The sequence below is a fragment of the Rhinatrema bivittatum genome, unplaced genomic scaffold, assembly GCF_901001135.1.
Source record: "Rhinatrema bivittatum unplaced genomic scaffold, aRhiBiv1.1, whole genome shotgun sequence".
Taxonomy (NCBI): domain Eukaryota; kingdom Metazoa; phylum Chordata; class Amphibia; order Gymnophiona; family Rhinatrematidae; genus Rhinatrema; species Rhinatrema bivittatum.
The window spans coordinates 371,684-390,631 of record NW_021820466.1 but is presented as its reverse complement, the minus strand read 5'-3'; the positions used below and the strand labels follow the sequence as shown (position 1 = coordinate 390,631).

The window sequence follows — 18,948 nt, the reverse complement described above, 5'->3', positions numbered from 1 at the left end:
TCAGTGAGATCTGTGCTGTATCCCTGAGTAACCTTTCTGCTGTACGCATGGCTCCTCACCTTCTCCTCCTGGTCCAGTATCACCAGGAGCTGAGAGTCCCTCTCTGCACAGTCCTCACGGCTCCTGCTCCAGCTCCTCTCAGGGTCTCTAGAGAAGTAATAGCACTTTCCCTTGTGCCGGAGCCAGTTCATGGGGCAGGATCCGTTTCCAGGAAGACAAGGACACGGGGCTGCTGTGAATACTGTAAGTACATTTTTTTTTTTGTTTGTTTATTTATGAATTTTTTACAGATGCAACAAAAATTCAAAACGTACATATATTCAATATTCAAATTGAGCATTTTTAAAGGTTCAGGGTCTTCACATAAATTTTATACTCAAATTAAAATAGTAAGAAGAAAAAATCTTATTGACCCTGTTTCCTTGTTACAAAACAATATTTGAGGAGCGTAATTTAGCAAATAGAATAGTAAACTATAACAATAATACATAAATTGCAGATTATGGAGTATATCTCTATTATATACCAATTTGCTTGGAATAACATTATGAAGTACTATCCTCCTTTTGTTTCTTACATTCCTCCAAAAATTTTTCCAAATGTTCTGGGTCATAATAAACATATTTTTTACCTTCTTTATACATGATACATTTACATGGAAATCTAACCATTATTTGAATATCATATGTTCTTGCCATATTTGCCAATGTTATAAACCTTTTTCGCCTCTGCTGTGTATCTTTTGAAACATCAGGGTAGACCCATATTTTTTGTCCCAGGTAGAGGGGAGGATCTTTTTAACATAAATAATTTAAGTATTCTGTCTCTATCTGATGATAAAGCAAACTTTACTAATAGAGTCCCTCTTTCCTCTACCTGGGAACTATATGATGTCTCAATAAGATCGGTTACATTCAATGTTATTTCCTGTACTTCTGGGGAAGATGTTTTAACTCTATCTTTATTTATGAAATAAACATTTAAAACTGCTGGAAAGTTATCTGAGGATATTTGCAATATCTCTGAAAAATAATTTTTCAGCTGTTCTTTTAAAGAGACCATTTTACATTTGGGGAAGTTCACCATTCTCAGGTTAGAATATCTAACTTGGTTTTCCAAATTTTCAACTTTCTTTGTAATTAACATTTCGCCCTGAATAATAGACGATTGCACTTTTTTTACAATGTTAATTTCATCTTCAACTGTTTTTTAAGGTAACCCCATAATTTGTAACCAATGGATTTATATGTAGCAGGACGTCTTGCATATCCTTGATATTCCCATTTAATTTCGTTATATTATTTTGAAGCATATTAATCGATTGCCATAACATTTCCATAGTCACTGTACCCTTATCTATTACTGGTATAGATATTAATTCCTGGGGGTTTGCCAAATTCTGGTTGGGTGCAGTCCACGAAATGGATTGAGGACTTCCTCCAGGTGTTTCAGATCTCCGACATAAAATACCTCCTGCTCCAAAGGGGGAATTTCCTTTTCCCCACTTACTAGTGGAACTTTCATATCACTGTCCCCCTCAGTCGGACTTGATTGCAGAAATGAATACTGTTCCTCTACCAAGTCTGTAGCAGTGACATTTGTAGCGCTGGCAGGTGGTATAGGTGTAATTGGGGCCCCTGGACTGAGAGTCACTTCTCCCAACATATCCAAGGTTTGCTCACCTGCTGGAACTGTAACGGGATTCTCCGGGGTCACGATCTCCGTAGTTGGGTAGAATGTTGTCAGCATTGTTTGTTTGGGGCTCGGTCTGGCAAGGGTTGAGGGTTCTTGTCTAACTTTGCCCTTATGCTTCGTATGTGGCATCATAAACTAAGCAATCAGGGATACCAACAAGCTGCAAACTCCACACGACAAACTGCAAATTATTCCATACTTCTTTGGGGTGCTGTAAGGAAAAATTGAGCATAGAGTGCTGCCTCCCGGCCTTCTCCGGTCTAAGCCAGTCAAAGCCGTGCGCCCCTTCAGAGCACGCGGCTTAGGCAGCGCGCCACGACGGCGGGGCGCCGCTTGCCCTTTGTTCTTATAGGGCATAGGCTTCCCTCACGCCGCTCACGTCGCCTGGTCCCGCCTCCTTCCCTCTCCTCAGACTGGCTAGATCTCTTGAGCTCTGCTGGGGTTTGAAGAATGTTACAGGGTAAGGCTCTCTGGACTCACGCTCACTTGAAGCCTCTCACCACCTCTTTGGCTCCCCGTAAGTACATTTTAAACAATCGGTTAGTCCAGAAAATCAGTAAAAAGCTGCAGATTATAGGACACAGCTTGGCACCAAATTCCACTGGAAAATGAAGCAGAAGCAGGAGATAATGAGCTCAGTATTCAGAGAGGCGGTGAGCGGCGTAACTTGTCCCAGATATTCAGCGAGACAGACGCACACATTCTGACACTGAATAAAGCTGTGTGCACAAAACTTAGGGATTCAGCATTAAAAAATATTCAAAACTTATTTTTTGTGCATAACTCCAAAATTAACCCGCAACAAGGCACTGAGTATTGACCCCCATTGTAGGTAATGTCGTCAGATCTTTAGGAAATCTCCTGCTTTTGAGGGGGAGGTTTCACTGGGGTGGGGGATTAAAGCTGGTTTACCAAAGTTTGTACAGTATCTTATTCAGCCGCTTTCCAGCTCCTTATCAGCAGGAGTTCCTAAAGCCATCAGAATAAGGTAGGGGAGAGGGCTGGGGGGGCGGGGGGAAGTTCCCTCCAAGGCTCCTCCGATTTCAGAGCGGCCTCGGAGGGAACGGAGGCAGGCTGCACGGCACGGCGCGTGCATATCTATTAAAATCCAGGGTACTTTTTTAAAATCTGCCCCTTTGCTACACTATAATGATTTTCGAATGGTGCTCCAAGCTCTTTTATTATCAAAGTTGGATTATTGTAATGCTCTTTTTTTTTGGGCTTACCACTAACATCTATTCGCCCTTTGCAACTCTTGCAGAAAGCTGCCGCGCGTCTGTTAACCAATTCCAAAAAAATTGATCATATCAGCCCAATCTTGATGAGCTTTCACTGGTTCCCTATCCATTCTCGAATCGAACACAAATGTTTGACGCTTATTCATAAAACCATCTGTGGCAATAATAACGAATGGCTAAATGCAGCCCTTCGCATCCACACACCCTCTTGCAATTTGAGGTCCCTAGGTAAAGCACTTCTCCCAGTTCCATCTCCCAAGTCAGCACATCTTAATGCAGTCAGAGAGAGGGCCCTCTCTATAGCCGGCCCAAAACTGTGGAACTCTTTCCCTGGATATACGTTTCGAGGCGAGCATACAACCTTTTCAGAAACAGCTAAAAACACAGGCGTTCAACAATGTAGTATGACTTCTCTTGAGACTCCCCTGTGAATCTAGATTATCACAAAGAGTGCCTATTATAAACTCTATTTTATAACTAGTTTGATATTGAATGAATTTTATGTATTTTATTATTTTGTAAAAACTAAATTTAGATGAATTTTAGATGGTTTTTTTTTTTTACTATTTATAGGGTTATTTATTTGTTTTAATGCTTTTTAGGACACTTCATTAAAGATGGTCCACAGATACAATGTAAACCGACATGAAGTGTACACAATATGCTTCGGTATATAAAAATGCCTAAATAAAGAAAGCTGATGATTACCCTAAAATTAAAAAGCCATCTCTAGATCTCTGCCCAGTACTTATCACCCCAATTTCTAATTTGCAGTATTTGGCAAAATAATTGGAGAAGGCTGATTTGAACCAGGAGCAGGACTTTCAGGACGAGTTCTCTGTATTGCGCCCCTCACAAGTCATGGAAGAGAAACTTTATTATTATCTGCCCTGGGTTTTCCGAGGCAGGGCTGAGACAGGGGAAACTCATATCCGATGGGCCTTCTTGATGTCTCTGCTGCCTTTCATACTCTGCACCTTATTATTTTGTTAGCCTGATTGGCAGGGCTTAGGCTAGCCCTGGAGTACTTAAATGGTTCCAGTCCTTTCTTACAAATCGTTACCCACAGGTAAGGCCTGGGTCTTCTCAATCAGACTCGTTCCCATTCGTTTCAGGCGTTCCGCAGGGCTCTGTGCTTTTACCTGCTCTATGTAACTCCTATCTGCTTCCACTGGCAAATTTTCTTGCCTCATTTAACATCCATTTTCAGTTTTATGCGGATGAAGTCCAGCTTATTTATTCTACCTGGGCTTGTGGACTGTATTCTAGCAGTCAATGAATGGATGTCAGCAAGGAAGCTGGCTTTGAATTTGGGTAAATGGGAATCATTATGGGTTTTGTGCTCTGATTCATTGCAACTTTTCCAGTACTTAAAGTGGCTCGTACTGACGTTTCCAATGTTTCTGAGCTCTGATATCTGGGAGTCACTTTAGACTCCCACCTAACATTTAAATCCCAGGTGAAATATGTAGCAACGATTTCATTATACAAGTTAAGACTGTTGTGACATGTGAAATCTTCTTCTGCCACAGATTTTCGGTTGGTAGTAAATATTTTACTTATTTTCAGTACCTTTATACCGCTTGCTACAGGAAGGTCACAGCCATTTAGTACAAAAGATTCATAGTTTAAGCAAACATGCTCTACATATTAGTGACCAAAACACAAATTTTCTCTCTACTGCTTATTTGTATCAGTGGAATATTACTGACAATAAATAAATAAATATGAATTATAGTCTGTTTAAAAAAGAATTTCAACAAATTCAATCCTGGTTAACCTAGACCTGCATTTCTAAATTATGGCCACACGGTGGCACCAAACCTCCATGAATAATATAGATTGTGTGATTTGCTACCATCAATAGATAGATTTAGATATAGATACATTACAAACAGCCCGATACTGTAAAACCGCGGGAGAGCGGACGAACGCCCGCTCTCCCGGCGCACGCACCGGCCCTTCGCTGGTGCGAGCTATACAGTATGCAAATTAGGCGACGCGGTGCAAACGAGGGAAAGGAGGCGCTAGGGACACTAGCGCGTCCCTAGCGCCTCCTTTTGGCCTGGAGCGGCAGCTGTCAGAGGGTTTGACAGCCGACGCTCAATTTTGCCGGCGTCGGTTCTTGAGCCTGCTGACAGCCACGGGCTTGGAAACCGGACGCCGGCAAAATTGAGCGTCTGGTTTTCGCCCCGACAGCCGCGGGCCGAATTCAAATTTATTTATTTAATTTTTTTTTACTTTTTTTTACTTTTGGGGACCTCCGACTTAATATTGCTATGATATTAAGTCAGAGAGTGCACAGAAAAGCAGTTTTCACTGCTTTTCTGTGCACTTTCCTGGCGCCGGAAGAAATTAGCGCCGACCTTTGGGTCGGCGCTAATTTCTTAGAGTAAAATGTGCGGCTTGGCTGCACATTTTACTTACTGTATCGCGTGGGCATACCTAATAGCGCCCTCAACATGCATTTGCATGTTGAGGGCGCTATTAGGTGCCGTGGGTGGGCCGCGTGTTTTCCTCCCCTTACTGAATAAGGGGTAAGGGAAAACACGCGTCCAGAGCAGGGTGACAGTGCGCTCCGACGGAGCACACTTTACTGTATCGACCTGAAAGTCTTAACATTGATCCATTCCTCCCTCCATTCTGACAACGCTGGCTTCCTGGGGTGGTGCTTCAACCATTCATGCCACAGAGATCACTAAGATCTCAAGACAAAGGACTTCTGGCCTTGCCCTCATTGCAGAATTCACACCTAACACAGCTCAGAGAGCGAATGTTCCCCATTGCAGGGCCCACACTTTGCAGCTCTCTTCCTGGGACTTCACGCCTAACTACTGAAACCAAAAAATTCAGCCCTGACCTCAGAAGTGGTTATTTCCAAATGCCTACAGTCTCACCTAACCTTTCTGAAATCACCACTTGCTCCTTCACCCACAAATTCTTGATGAATGAACCCTCAGGACCCCCTATCACTTTCTATCCAAGCCAAACACAAATAAATATATCTAACACCCACCCGCTCAATCCCCTCCTCTGCTCTGGGACTCAGCCATGGTGCAGGAGCACGGATATGCAAACTGCAGCGATGGCACTGGTCCCTCCGCTGCCCAACTCCAGCTGCGGATTCAGTTTGCAAATCCCTGCAGCAGCAGCTCTCCTGGAGACAAACCTCAGTCACTGCCAGCAGCTCACGGGCCTGAAACTCTCACATTTCATTGGAAAGGTTGGAAAAGTATATAAACTGTAAAGGGGATGTGAGGAGGTAATTGTGCAAGAATTCCAGGGACAGAATCAGGAGCAGTGACCCCTCCCCCAGAAACTCCCTGTGACGGCTGACACCTTTCATTGGAAAGGTTAGAAAAGTATATAAACTGTAAAGGGGATGTGAGGAGGTAATTGTGCATGAATTCCAGGGACAGAATCAGGAGCAGTGACCCCTCCCCCAGAAACTCCCTGTGACGGCTGACACCTTTCATTGGAAAGGTTAGAAAAGTATATAAACTGTAAAGGGGATGTGAAGAGGTAATTGTGCAAGAATTCCAGGGACAGAATCAGGAGCAGTGACCCCTCCCCCAGAGACTCCCTGTGACGGCTGACACCTTTCATTGGAAAGGTTGGAAAAGTATATAAACTGTAAGGGGATGTGAGGAGGTAATTGTGCAAGAATTCCAGGGACAGAATCAGGAGCAGTGACACCCCCCCCCCCCCGAGACTCCCTGTGATGGCTGACACCTTTCATTGGAAAGGTTAGAAAAGTATATAAACTGTAAGGGGATGTGAGGAGGTAATTGTGCAAGAATTCCAGGGACAGAATCAGGAGCAGTGACCCCTCCCCCAGAAACTCCCTGTGACGGCTGACACCTTTCATTGGAAAGGTTGGAAAAGTATATAAACTGTAAAGGGGATGTGAGGAGGTAATTGTGCAAGAATTCCAGGGACAGAATCAGGAGCAGTGACCCCCCCCCCCTCCCAGAGACTCCCTGTGACGGCTGACACCTTTCATTGGAAAGGTTGGAAAAGTATATAAACTGTAAAGGGGATGTGAGGAGGTAATTGTGCAAGAATTCCAGGGACAGAATCAGGAGCAGTGACCCCCCCCCCCAGAGACTCCCTGTGACGGCTGACACCTTTCATTGGAAAGGTTGGAAAAGTATATAAACTGTAAAGGGGATGTGAGGAGGTAATTGTGCAAGAATTCCAGGGACAGCATCAGGAGCAGTGACCCCCCCCCCCCCCCCCCCAGAGACTCCCTGTGACAGCTGACACAAAACCTCTCTCAGAATATGCAGGGGGACCCTCAGCTGAGTGTTACCTGCTGCTCCAGGCGCAGCTCCCTGGGTCGCAGGACTCGTAACCTCCTTCATGCTACCAGTTGGGGTAAATTGTGTCTGTGCTTCCTGCAGGGAGCAATGGAAACACTGGGAACCTGTAACAAGAAAGAAGAGCACAGGGTGTCACAGAACAGGAGAATATGAAATTATATATGGGGGTCACCCCCTTCTCTCTCACTCATTGTATCTGTCTCTCTCTCTCTCTCTCTGTCACTGTATCTGTCTCTCTCACTCACTGTCTCTCTCTCTCTCACTCACTGTATCTGTCTCTCTCTCACTCACTGTAACTCTGTCTCTCTGTCACTGTATCTGTCTGTTTCTCACTCAGTCACTGTATCTGTCTCTCTCTGTGTCACTGTATGTCTGTGTCTCACTCACTGTATCTCTCTCTCTCTCTCAGTCACTGTATCTGTATCTGTTTCTCTCTGTCACTGTATCTGTCTCTCTCTCTCACTGTCTCTCTCTCTCTCACTCACTGTATCTGTCTCTCTCTCACTCACTGTAACTCTGTCTCTCTGTCACTGTATCTGTCTGTTTCTCACTCAGTCACTGTATCTGTCTCTCTCTGTGTCACTGTATGTCTGTGTCTCACTCACTGTATCTCTCTCTCTCTCTCAGTCACTGTATCTGTATCTGTTTCTCTCTGTCACTGTATCTGTCTCTCTCTCTCACTGTCTCTCTCTCTCTCACTCACTGTATCTGTCTCTCTCTCACTCACTGTAACTCTGTCTCTCTGTCACTGTATCTGTCTGTTTCTCACTCAGTCACTGTATCTGTCTCTCTCTGTGTCACTGTATGTCTGTGTCTCACTCACTGTATCTCTCTCTCTCTCTCAGTCACTGTATCTGTATCTGTTTCTCTCTGTCACTGTATCTGTCTCTCTCACTCACTGTCTCTCTCACTGTATCAGTCTCTCTCACTCACTGTAGCTCTCTCTCTGTCTCATTTTCTCTTTCTCTCTGGATAACTCTTCCCTCTTTTCCTCCTGCATTTTTCTATATTTATATTTTGTCTCTTCTTCTTTCATTTTCAGTCTTCTCTCCCTGCCATGTCCCTCTTTCCCTATGTATGTCTGTCTGTCTTTCTGTCCCATCAGACAGACCCTGCCGCTCTTCCGTCCTTAGCTCAGCCAAACCACTGGCGGCCGTGCAGTCACTTACAGAGACGGAGGAGCAGGATCATCATCAGCACCAGCGCAGCCTGTGATAAGCCCAGAATCTTAGCCAGGGTCCTCCAGAGCAGGAGCTCGCGGTGGGACGAGGGGTAACCTGAGAAGAAAGGGAGGCTGGGGTTAGTATTTTAGAGGACGAAAACAGTCCCTCTGGTGGCAAACGTTCCTGAGCAATTATTTGAGACTGAAATATTACAAATCTGTTTACTTTATTGTCCCCCTGGGTTTTTATTTATTTTTATTTATTTATTTAGAGCTTTTCTATACCGGCATTCATGATACAATCATATCATGCCGGTTTACAGATAACAGGGGGTGCAATAACTTTATTCTTATAACCAGTGCAGAGGAAGCAAAAATGTTACAATATAACAGGGTTGTTGAACTGGGGGAGGAAGGCGACAGGAATAGACAAGAATTATATAAACTTTACAGAGGTATATTATTTACATTGTCAGTAATTTCTCTTTATGGATATTATTTACAATGTGCGGTAAGGTCTCTCAATGTATATTGCCGTAGGATCTCTCCCTGCCGTAGGATCTCTCCCTAGATATCTCCCTAGATAATTAGACTCTGGAAAGGCTTGTTTATATAGCCAGGTCTTATGCCTTTTTCTAAATATTAATAGGCAAGGTTCAAGTCTGAGATCAGGTGGTAAGGTGTTCCAAAGAGCGGGTCCCGCTGTAGAGAAGGCCCGGTCTCTGAGTGTAATATGGAGAGTAGTTTTAGTTGGGGGAACAGTCAGTGATCCTTTGTAGGCTTCTCTGATGGGTCTGGATGATGTGTGTAGTCTGAGGGGGATTTGGAGGTTGAGGGGAGCTTGGGCGTGGATGGATTTATGGATGATGGTGAAGGACTTGTGTAGGATTCTGTAGTGTATTGGCAGCCAGTGTAGATTTATTAGAATGGGAGAGATGTGGTCTCTTCTTCTGGAATTTGTTAGGATTCTGGCTGCCGCATCGTTAATAGAACTATCTGTATCAGCATTGAACCATGATAAACCTACAATAATACTTGGTGATTTTAATTTACATATGGTTAGTCTAGCACTTTCAGCAGCTTGTAATATTCTAATAGAAACCATGGATACATTAGGATATAATCTCCTCACTACTGAAGCCACACACGAAGCTGGACACTTTCTAGACCTAGTTTTTGTTAATCATAAAAATGCTTCTACCTCTAGTATGAAATATTCACCAGTTCCTGGGTTTGATCATTTTTTTAATACAGGCCAGCACCCTCACATTTGAACACCGTCCCCCGTTTAACATTGAGGAGCTTCAAACAGAACTAGATAAGAACAGGGATAAAATAATTTTGCCAGACGGTAACTCTGCAGTTGACTCCTGGATAAAGTTAACAGCAGAGATTGCTGATTGTCTCAATCCTGTAAAGACGAAATGCAATAAATACTACAACAAAAAAACAGAATGCCTTGTATAACCAGACTATTAGAGAGGCAAAAAAGCTGTTAGAGAAGAAAAAAAGGAAACGAGGAAAGAAAAATCTAATGAATCTCTAGGAATCTCTAGATCATTTCTGGCTACATATAAAAAAATGATTGATAATGCCAAAAAGGATTATTATAGCAACAAAATTAGAAAATGTGCGCGTAATCCACGTACCCTGTTTAGCATAGTTAATAATTTAACTAAGGACAATATGGGTCAGATTTTCAAAGGGGTACGTGCGTAAGATATGCGCGTACCCCCCGAAAACCAGGCCTGAACTCCCGCTGCGCGCGCTGAGCCTATGTAGAGTAGGCTCAGCGCGCGCACGCACGCCCCGGGACGCGCATAAGTCCCAGGGCTTTCCTGGGGGGGCGTGTCGGGGGCGTGTCGTGGCCGGCGCGTCATCGGGGGTGTTCCCGGGGGCGTGGCTACGGCCTCTGGACCAGCCCCCAGACCGGACCATGATGCGCCGATGGCCGGCCCAACGCGCACAAGTTACGCCTGCCTCGAGCAGGCGTAACTTGTACAGCAAAGGTAGGGGAGGGTTAGATAGGGCCGGGGGGGGGGGTTAGGTAAGGGAGGGGAGGCCGAAGGAAAGTTCCCACCGAGGCCGCTCCAATTTCAGAGCGGCCTCGGAGGGAACGGAGGCAGCCTGTGCGGCTCGGCGCACGCAGGCTGCCGATTTTGGGCAGCCTGCGTGCGCCGACCCTGGATTTTAATGGATACGTGCGGCTACGCGCGTATTTATTAAAATCCCACGTACTCTTGTCCGCGCCTGCTGAGTGAACAAAAGTACACGTGTGCGCAAATTTATAAAATCTACCCCAAAGTGAACAGTTACTGTGTTCCCAGAAACTAAACAAAATAGATAAATTATTAGCCAGTCTAGATAGCAAAACGGCCCAGCAGATTAAGAGGTGTCCTAAAGAACTAAAAAAATGGTCAAGTTTGAAGAAGCAACAATTCTAGAAATAAAATGTTTGATTAAAACATGAATCCTGCCATCCACCCTGTCGATTCCATTCCCATCCTAGCATTAAAGCCAATTGTTAATGCCAGGATGCAAACCATTAACTTAATGCTAACTGCCAAATATACTAAAAACCCATATTAAAAGAAAGTAAACTAGATCCGTCAGAGATAAAATCCAAACTTATCTTTTATTTCTAAACTTATAGAAAAGGTAGTACAAAACCAACTTTCTAGACATCTCGAGGTCAATAATATTTTATATCCTGTGCAACGTGGCTTTAGGGAACATTTTAGCACTGAAACGTTGCTTTTATCCCTAACTGACACAGTCCTGAGAGGATTTGACAGTGGACAAAAATACTTATTAATCTTGTTAGATTTATCGGCAGCGTTTGATACTGTAAATCATAATATACTTCTTCAGAGATTAATGGACATTGGAATAAGTGGCATAACATTAAAATGGTTCAATTCTTGTTTGGAGAATCGAATTTATAGGGTTAAAATTAATAAAATGACATCAGAAGAGATTACACTGACAGCAGGCGTTCCTCAAGGATCCGTCCTTTCTTCAACACTATTTAATATATATATATATATATGTTGTATTTACTACATATACGCTGATGATATTCAGATAATTTTACCAATAGATGATACAATAGAAAAGGCTTCTGAACTTGCAAATATGTATCTCACAATTATTAACTCATGGAATTAGTTATAAATATTGACAAAAACGAATTCATCTTATTGGAGAGAAAAATTATAGTGAATAGACAATCATCAACAATAACCCATAAAGATCCGAATTTAAAATTATCAGACACAGTTAGGGACCTAGGAGTTATAGATTCAGAATTAAATATGAAAAAACATATAACAAAAATAGTAAGGGAGGGCTATATGAAATTAATGACGCTTAAAAGATTGAAACCATTATTCCATCAAAGCGGTTTTCGAACACTACGAGCATTAATATTTGCGAGTACAGATTACTGCAATTCCAGCCATAAGGATTAGAGCAGTACACATTTTACAGAACACAGCAGCATGAACACTAAGAGGGAGCACATTACACCAATTCTAGCTGCACTACACCGGCTTCCAATTCAGTCTCGCATTAAATTCAAGGCATTATGCACCCTACATGAATTAATTCATGAGGAACAAATAGATTGGCTTAATGCTGCTATTCGCTTGCATGTGCCACAAAGGAAGCTGAGGTCAGCTAGCGAAGGATTAGTAACAACTCCATCTCTACACTCAGCTCTTTTAAGTCAAGTGTCAGAGACAGAGCTTTGTCAATAGCAGGCCCTGGATTATCGAATGAGTTACCTGAAGAACTACGATTGCAAAAAGATCGGAGAAACTTCAATCAAAGTATAAAAACCTGGCTGTTTAAGGAGGCATTTTACATCCGAGGGAACTAAGCAGAAAAAAAGTTAATGTTGCACTGAAGAGTGAGCGTGAGAAAAAGCTCCTAGATACTTGTTATGATTATAGATACGATTTTACTATTCTTTTTATATTTATGAATAATGCTCTTACGTTGTTATTAGCTTAGTATTATGCCGAATATCATTATTATTTTATTATGAGTAACCTTTTATTTTCTTTTATGAAAACAAACTGTATTTTAGTTGCTTTATGAATGACAATTTGTGTTTTATCTGTTCTATGATGTGTTGTGAACCACTGAGATGGCCTGTCTAATCGACGGTATAGAAAATCTTATAAGTAAATAAATAAATGTCTGCGCTGGGATTCCCAGCTCACATCTGCTCAGCTTCCCAGTTAAACCACTTTTCATTCACTCATTCACTGCTGAGTGGAAATAGATCGTAAAGCTCAAGATGAGTTTTGTACTTTTGGCTGGACAGTTTCTTCCTGCTGGAACCGGCCTCTAAGGAACGATGATGTAGGGGGCTTCATTCACAGCAACCCAGCCGCGAGGGATGGGGAGCGATCCCTACATTTATATCTCCTTCCAATCCTGGCCTGCATTGCAGTGACCGTCCTATCTCAGGGGCCACGATCCACAGCTCCCCCTAGATCCGGGCTAACGTGGATCCTAGGCCTGGCTATCAGATGTCAGCATTGCCTGATGCCTTGCACTCCCTGCTCCCCTCGTCCCCCAGCCCCAGGGATGATGTGCGCTGCCTCTACAGCAGCCCCAGCCAGCCTGGAGAGCAGGAATCAGACCCAGATCCACCGCACGGCAGTGCTCGCCCTTTGAAACCAGACCGGCCCAGGAGCTGCCGCCATGAAACAGGGACGTCCCAAGGGGAACAGATCCGAGAAATCGCCTGCACCCTCGTCAAGCTCTGTCTCTGATCACAGACCACGGGGCAGGTCATTTATGCTTCCTGTGCGTAAACTCCTTATTCCTCAGCCTCTCTCACCTGATTCCCCTCAGGGCTCCTCAAACCCCCTGTAATTAGCCACATAACTAATTGCTGCCTTGTTTCCCGCCCAGAGGTGGCTGCACGCTCAGTGCTCATGAAGAGCTTTGGCTCTACCACAACAATGGCAGTTTTAGGGTTTAGAAGACGTTGGTGTGCCCTGGTCCCATGTCTCACACCTGTCTGAGAGGCTCCTCACTGCCCATACGTCCCTGTGCTCACTGAGGTTATCACTGCTAAGGATGGGTAATAAATACCTGCATGGGAGCCGCTCACTCCCCAGGGAAGACCCCCCGTGCCCTGGTCCCATGTCTCACACCTGTCTGAGAGGCTCCTTACTGCCCATACGTCCCTGTGCTCACTGAGGTTATCACTGCTAAGGATGGGTAATAAATACCTGCATGGGAGCCGCTCACTCCCCAGGGAAGACCCCCCGTGCCCTGGTCCGATGTCTCACGCCTGTCTGAGAGGCTCCTTACTGCCCATACGTCCCTGTGCTCACTGAGGTTATCACTGTAAGGATGGGTAATAAATACCTGCATGGGAGCCCCTCACTCCCCAGGGAAGACCTCCCGTGCCCTGGTAAGTGTCTCACACCTGTCTGAGAGGCTCCTTACTGCCCATACGTCCCTGTGCTCACTGAGGTTATCACTGTAAGGATGGGTAATAAATACCTGCATGGGAGCCCCTCACTCCCCAGGGAAGACCCCCCGTGCCCTGGTAAGTGTCTGACACCTGTCTGAGAGGCTCCTTACTGCCCATACGTCCCTGTGCTCACTGAGGTTATCACTGTAAGGATGGGTAATAAATACCTGCATGGGAGCCTCTCACTCCCCAGGGAAGACCCCCCGTGCCCTGGTAAGTGTCTCACACCTGTCTGAGAGGCTCCTTACTGCCCATACGTCCCTGTGCTCACTGAGGTTATCACTGTAAGGATGGGTAATAAATACCTGCATGGGAGCCTCTCACTCCCCAGGGAAGACCCCCCGTGCCCTGGTAAGTGTCTCACACCTGTCTGAGAGGCTCCTTACTGCCCATACGTCCCTGTGCTCACTGAGGTTATCACTGTAAGGATGGGTAATAAATACCTGCATGGGAGCCCCCTCACTCCCCAGGGAAGACCCCCCGTGCCCTGGTCCCATGTCTCACACCTGTCTGAGAGGCTCCTTACTGCCCATACGTCCCTGTGCTCACTGAGGTTATCACTGTAAGGATGGGTAATAAATACCTGCATGGGAGCCCCTCACTTCCCAGGGAAGACCCCCCGTGCCCTGGTCTGATGTCTCACACCTGTCTGAGAGGCTCCTTACTGCCCATACGTCCCTGTGCTCACTGAGGTTATCACTGTAAGGATGGGTAATAAATACCTGCATGGGAGCCTCTCACTCCCCAGGGAAGACCCCCCGTGCCCTGGTAAGTGTCTCACACCTGTCTGAGAGGCTCCTTACTGCCCATACGTCCCTGTGCTCACTGAGGTTATCACTGTAAGGATGGGTAATAAATACCTGCATGGGAGCCCCTCACTCCCCAGGGAAGACCTCCCGTGCCCTGGTAAGTGTCTCACGCCTGTCTGAGAGGCTCCTTACTGCCCATACGTCCCTGTGCTCACTGAGGTTATCACTGTAAGGATGGGTAATAAATACCTGCATGGGAGCCTCTCACTCCCCAGGGAAGACCCCCCGTACCCTGGTAAGTGTCTCACACCTGTCTGAGAGGCTCCTTACTGCCCATACGTCCCTGTGCTCACTGAGGTTATCACTGTAAGGATGGGTAATAAATACCTGCATGGGAGCCCCTCACTCCCCAGGGAAGACCTCCCGTGCCCTGGTCCCATGTCTCACACCTGTCTGAGAGGCTCCTTACTGCCCATACGTCCCTGTGCTCACTGAGGTTATCACTGTAAGGATGGGTAATAAATACCTGCATGGGAGCCTCTCACTCCCCAGGGAAGACCCCCCGTGCCCTGGTAAGTGTCTCACACCTGTCTGAGAGGCTCCTTACTGCCCATACGTCCCTGTGCTCACTGAGGTTATCACTGTAAGGATGGGTAATAAATACCTGCATGGGAGCCGCTCACTCCCGTGCCCGAACTCTTGGACTATAACCACTGCTTCCCTTCATTAGAAAGTAAAGTGGCTCCAGTCAATAAAGGGTCCCAGCTGGTTCCATTTTATTCAGTTTGATCCAGTCCTGGTTTTAGCCCTCTTGCATGCTGGGACTTGTAGTTCTGATGTTTCCCTACTGAGTCCATGCTTGCCGTGGGGTAAAACGAGGCACTGGATCTGCATGGAAAAACCCGACCGTTCACCTGTAGCCTCTGTCCCTGAATCTTCCTGTTTGTCACCCATGGGGTAACGGAGACCCTCATCCCGCGCCTCTTCTTGTTCCAGAGCTACGGAGCCCTCCATCGGAGACACAGCTCAGGGGATTCCTTGCAGTGTAGGGGAGAATGATCAGGACACCGCCTGTCTCTGCAGCCTCTGAGTGTCAAATTCAAGACCTCAGTGACAGGAGGAGTCTCAGTGTCAGTTACATGGGATGTTGAGTAGAAGAGGGGAAGTGACAGAGATCCTGCCCTCTCCAGCCACGTCCAGGCAGAGATAACACCCAGTGCAGGTGTCATGATGTGGAACGGGATGTGGGTAATGGTCACTCTGAGGCTCCGATGTCCGGTCACGCACAAGGGTCGTAACTGCAGTGTTTAGTGCATGGAAATTCTCTGCATTCCTTCCACCCTCCTGGAGGTCCTGCCCTTTTGCTCTGCTCCGGCCATTGTGGCTGCCTCTGACTGCGTCGGCCTCGTTTCCTGTGGCGTGCCAGTCACCTGCTGCCATGGTTACCAAGGATAACGTGGGCCTGGTGGAACCTCACTGACCACACACTCATGATGGCAGGAGAAAAGGTGACAGGGAGCAGCCGTTGTCTGGGTCTCTGTCCAATGAGAGACTGGTCAGCCGCCCCCTCGCCTCTCTCACAGGATGTTGGGCAGAGGCCTGGGTTCTCTCAGCTTCTAGAAACCACAGATGTCACTGCTGGGTGCTGATGCAGAAAAGGATTAGTAACAGCTTCACTTTAACCCTTCAGACCCTAAACATTTCACCAAGCCAGAAAATGTGGGTAACGGGGAGGGATCAGCGCACTCGGTGTCAGGACATCTTATTGATCTGATGAACTTCTGGTGGTTTCTTTCCTATAAGAGGTCTCTCCCCCTAGCAGGGATTCCTGTAAGAATTGGGTGACCATATAACTCCATGTCAAGGAGGACAAGCCAATCCAGGCCTGGTTTTACCCCATTGCATTCATAGAAATTTCTCTATTGAGTTCCATAAGAAAAGCAGAACTATGTCTTATTGCATGCATTGGGATAAACCAGGAGCTGGTTCAGTTTTTTTTCCCTTGACAAGTAGCTATTTTGTCACTCTACAATCAAAGGTAAATTTTAAAACAACCGCATCTCTCTCCTCTCTCTTTCTCGCTGTCTCTCTTTATACACTACAAATGCTTGTGAAAGCAACAGCGTTCCCTCCCTCTGAGTTCTTATCAGGTTTCAGACACAGCTGTGTGGCCTTCATTCTCTCTCTCAGGCTTTAGTATAAGTTAATTGCTAGTTTTCTCATAAACAGACTCTTGCCTGTTTGTAAACTTTTCACAATGTAAGACAGTAAACAGGAGTTCACTCAGGGGTTGGCCTGTGGCCTTCAAACTGGTCTGTGTCTGGGTGAGAACTCTGAATCCCTACGGCCTAATATCCTCTTTATACATTCTCAGCAAAAGTAACAAAAAATGACTCCAACGTTGTGAAGGACCAGTTTCCTGTCTCAAGTTTAGATGCAAGCAATATGTGACACTGCTATTAATTGCATCAGTAACATGGGATCTTCTTAGTGTTTGGGTAGTTGCCAGGTTCTTGTGACCTGGATTGGCCACTGTTGGAAACAGGATGCTGGGCTTGATGGACCCTTGGTCTGACCCAGCATGGCAATTTCTTATGTTCTTATGTTCTGGAGGGTGTGTGCGGCCCTGGTGGGGTGGGCTGGTGTGGGGTGAGGGGGTAGGAAGAGTGTAGCTTCTCAACCAGAAGGGAAGGGCACAGGTGAGCTCATTCGTCAGAAACAGACGGTGACATCACTGGGGAGACGAGGCTGCGAGGAGGGTCCTCTGCGCACCAAATGTCCAGAAAGAGAGGAATTAAAAGCAGAGAATGTTTGCCCCTGGGGGCTCATGGTGAGTGCCCTGTGCCTCTGCTGGGGTACGTTACACACGACCTTCCCACAGGCCTCAGACTAAGGGCGCACATTATTAAATGGGATGCTGATGCACATATAAAAATGAAATATGTCTGGAAGTCCTAACACGCGTTGAAAGTGTCCCTAGCGCCTCCTTTTACAGCGGGCCCTCATTTGCATGTGGGCCGATACTAAATCTCGTTCACAGGAGAGCAGGCACATCAGATATGAATTCCAGATGCATCCCGGTTCCTCTGTGCAGCATCGCGCTGGGACGCACCCCCGCAGCGGGAGGCTCTGTCCCCCTCTCACCCCCCCACAATGTGTTTTGAATCTGGCGGTAAACCAAATGGATGAGGCCCGCAGAGCACAACAGGCCGAGGCAGAGAAAGCAGAAATGAGGAGGGAGGAGGCCGCGGAGAGGCAGAAGATGCAGGCAGAGCACCAGAAGAAGCAAGAGGAGAAGGAGGAGAAGGAGAAGGAGCGAGAGGAAGAACAGGGCAAGTCCAGAGAGTAGGGAGAGGCAGAAGATGCAGGCAGAGCACCAGAAGAAGCGAGAGGAGAAGGAGGAGAAGGAGAAGGAGCGAGAGGAAGAACAGGGCAGGTCCAGAGAGTAGGGAGAGGCAGAAGATGCAGGCAGAGCACCAGAAGAAGCGAGAGGAGGAGAAGGAGAAGGAGCGAGAGGAAGAACAGGGCAGGTCCAGAGAGTAGGGAGAGGCAGAAGATGCAGGCAGAGCACCAGAAGAAGCGAGAGGAGAAGGAGGAGAAGGAGCGAGAGGAAGAACAGGGCAGGTCCAGAGAGTAGGGAGAGGCAGAAGATGCAGGCAGAGCACCAGAAGAAGCGAGAGGAGAAGGAGGAGAAGGAGCGAGAGGAAGAACAGGGCAGGTCCAGAGAGTAGGGAGAGGCAGAAGATGCAGGCAGAGCACCAGAAGAAGCGAGAGGAGGAGGAGGAGAAGGAGAAGGAGCGAGAGGAAGAACAGGGCAGGTCCAGAGAGTAGGGAGAGGCAGAAGATGCAGGCAGAGCACCAGAAGAAGCGAGAGGAGAAGGAGGAGAAGGAGAAGGAGCGAGAGGAAGAACAGGGCAGGTCCAGAGAGTAGGGAGAGGCAGAAGATGCAGGCAGAGCACCAGAAGAAGCGAGAGGAGGAGGAGGAGAAGGAGAAGGAGCGAGAGGAAGAACAGGGCAGGTCCAGAGAGTAGGGAGAGGCAGAAGATGCAGGCAGAGCACCAGAAGAAGCGAGAGGAGGAGGAGGAGAAGGAGAAGGAGCGAGAGGAAGAACAGGGCAGGTCCAGAGAGTAGGGAGAGGCAGAAGATGCAGGCAGAGCACCAGAAGAAGCGAGAGGAGGAGAAGGAGAAGGAGAAGGAGCAAGAGGAAGAACAGGGCAAGTCCAGAGAGTAGGGAGAGGCAGAACAAACCTCAGGCGCTGCCAGGTGGAACGCTCTCCCTGACACA

General features: G+C 46.5%; 1 protein-coding gene across 1 annotated transcript in view; it reads right to left on the bottom strand.

The window, feature by feature from the left end:
* Window positions 1-15,677, bottom strand: part of LOC115081642 (killer cell lectin-like receptor subfamily F member 1) — a 35,834-nt gene extending 20,157 nt beyond the window's left edge. The window contains exons 1-4 of the mRNA XM_029586065.1: window positions 15,578-15,677; window positions 8,425-8,532; window positions 7,246-7,359; window positions 60-241 (exon numbers count right to left, since the gene is read on the bottom strand). Of these exons, the coding sequence (XP_029441925.1) occupies window positions 60-241; window positions 7,246-7,359; window positions 8,425-8,532; window positions 15,578-15,677 (504 nt within the window). The remainder of the gene's footprint in view (window positions 1-59; window positions 242-7,245; window positions 7,360-8,424; window positions 8,533-15,577) is intronic.
* Between the last annotated feature and the right edge of the window lie 3,271 nt (window positions 15,678-18,948).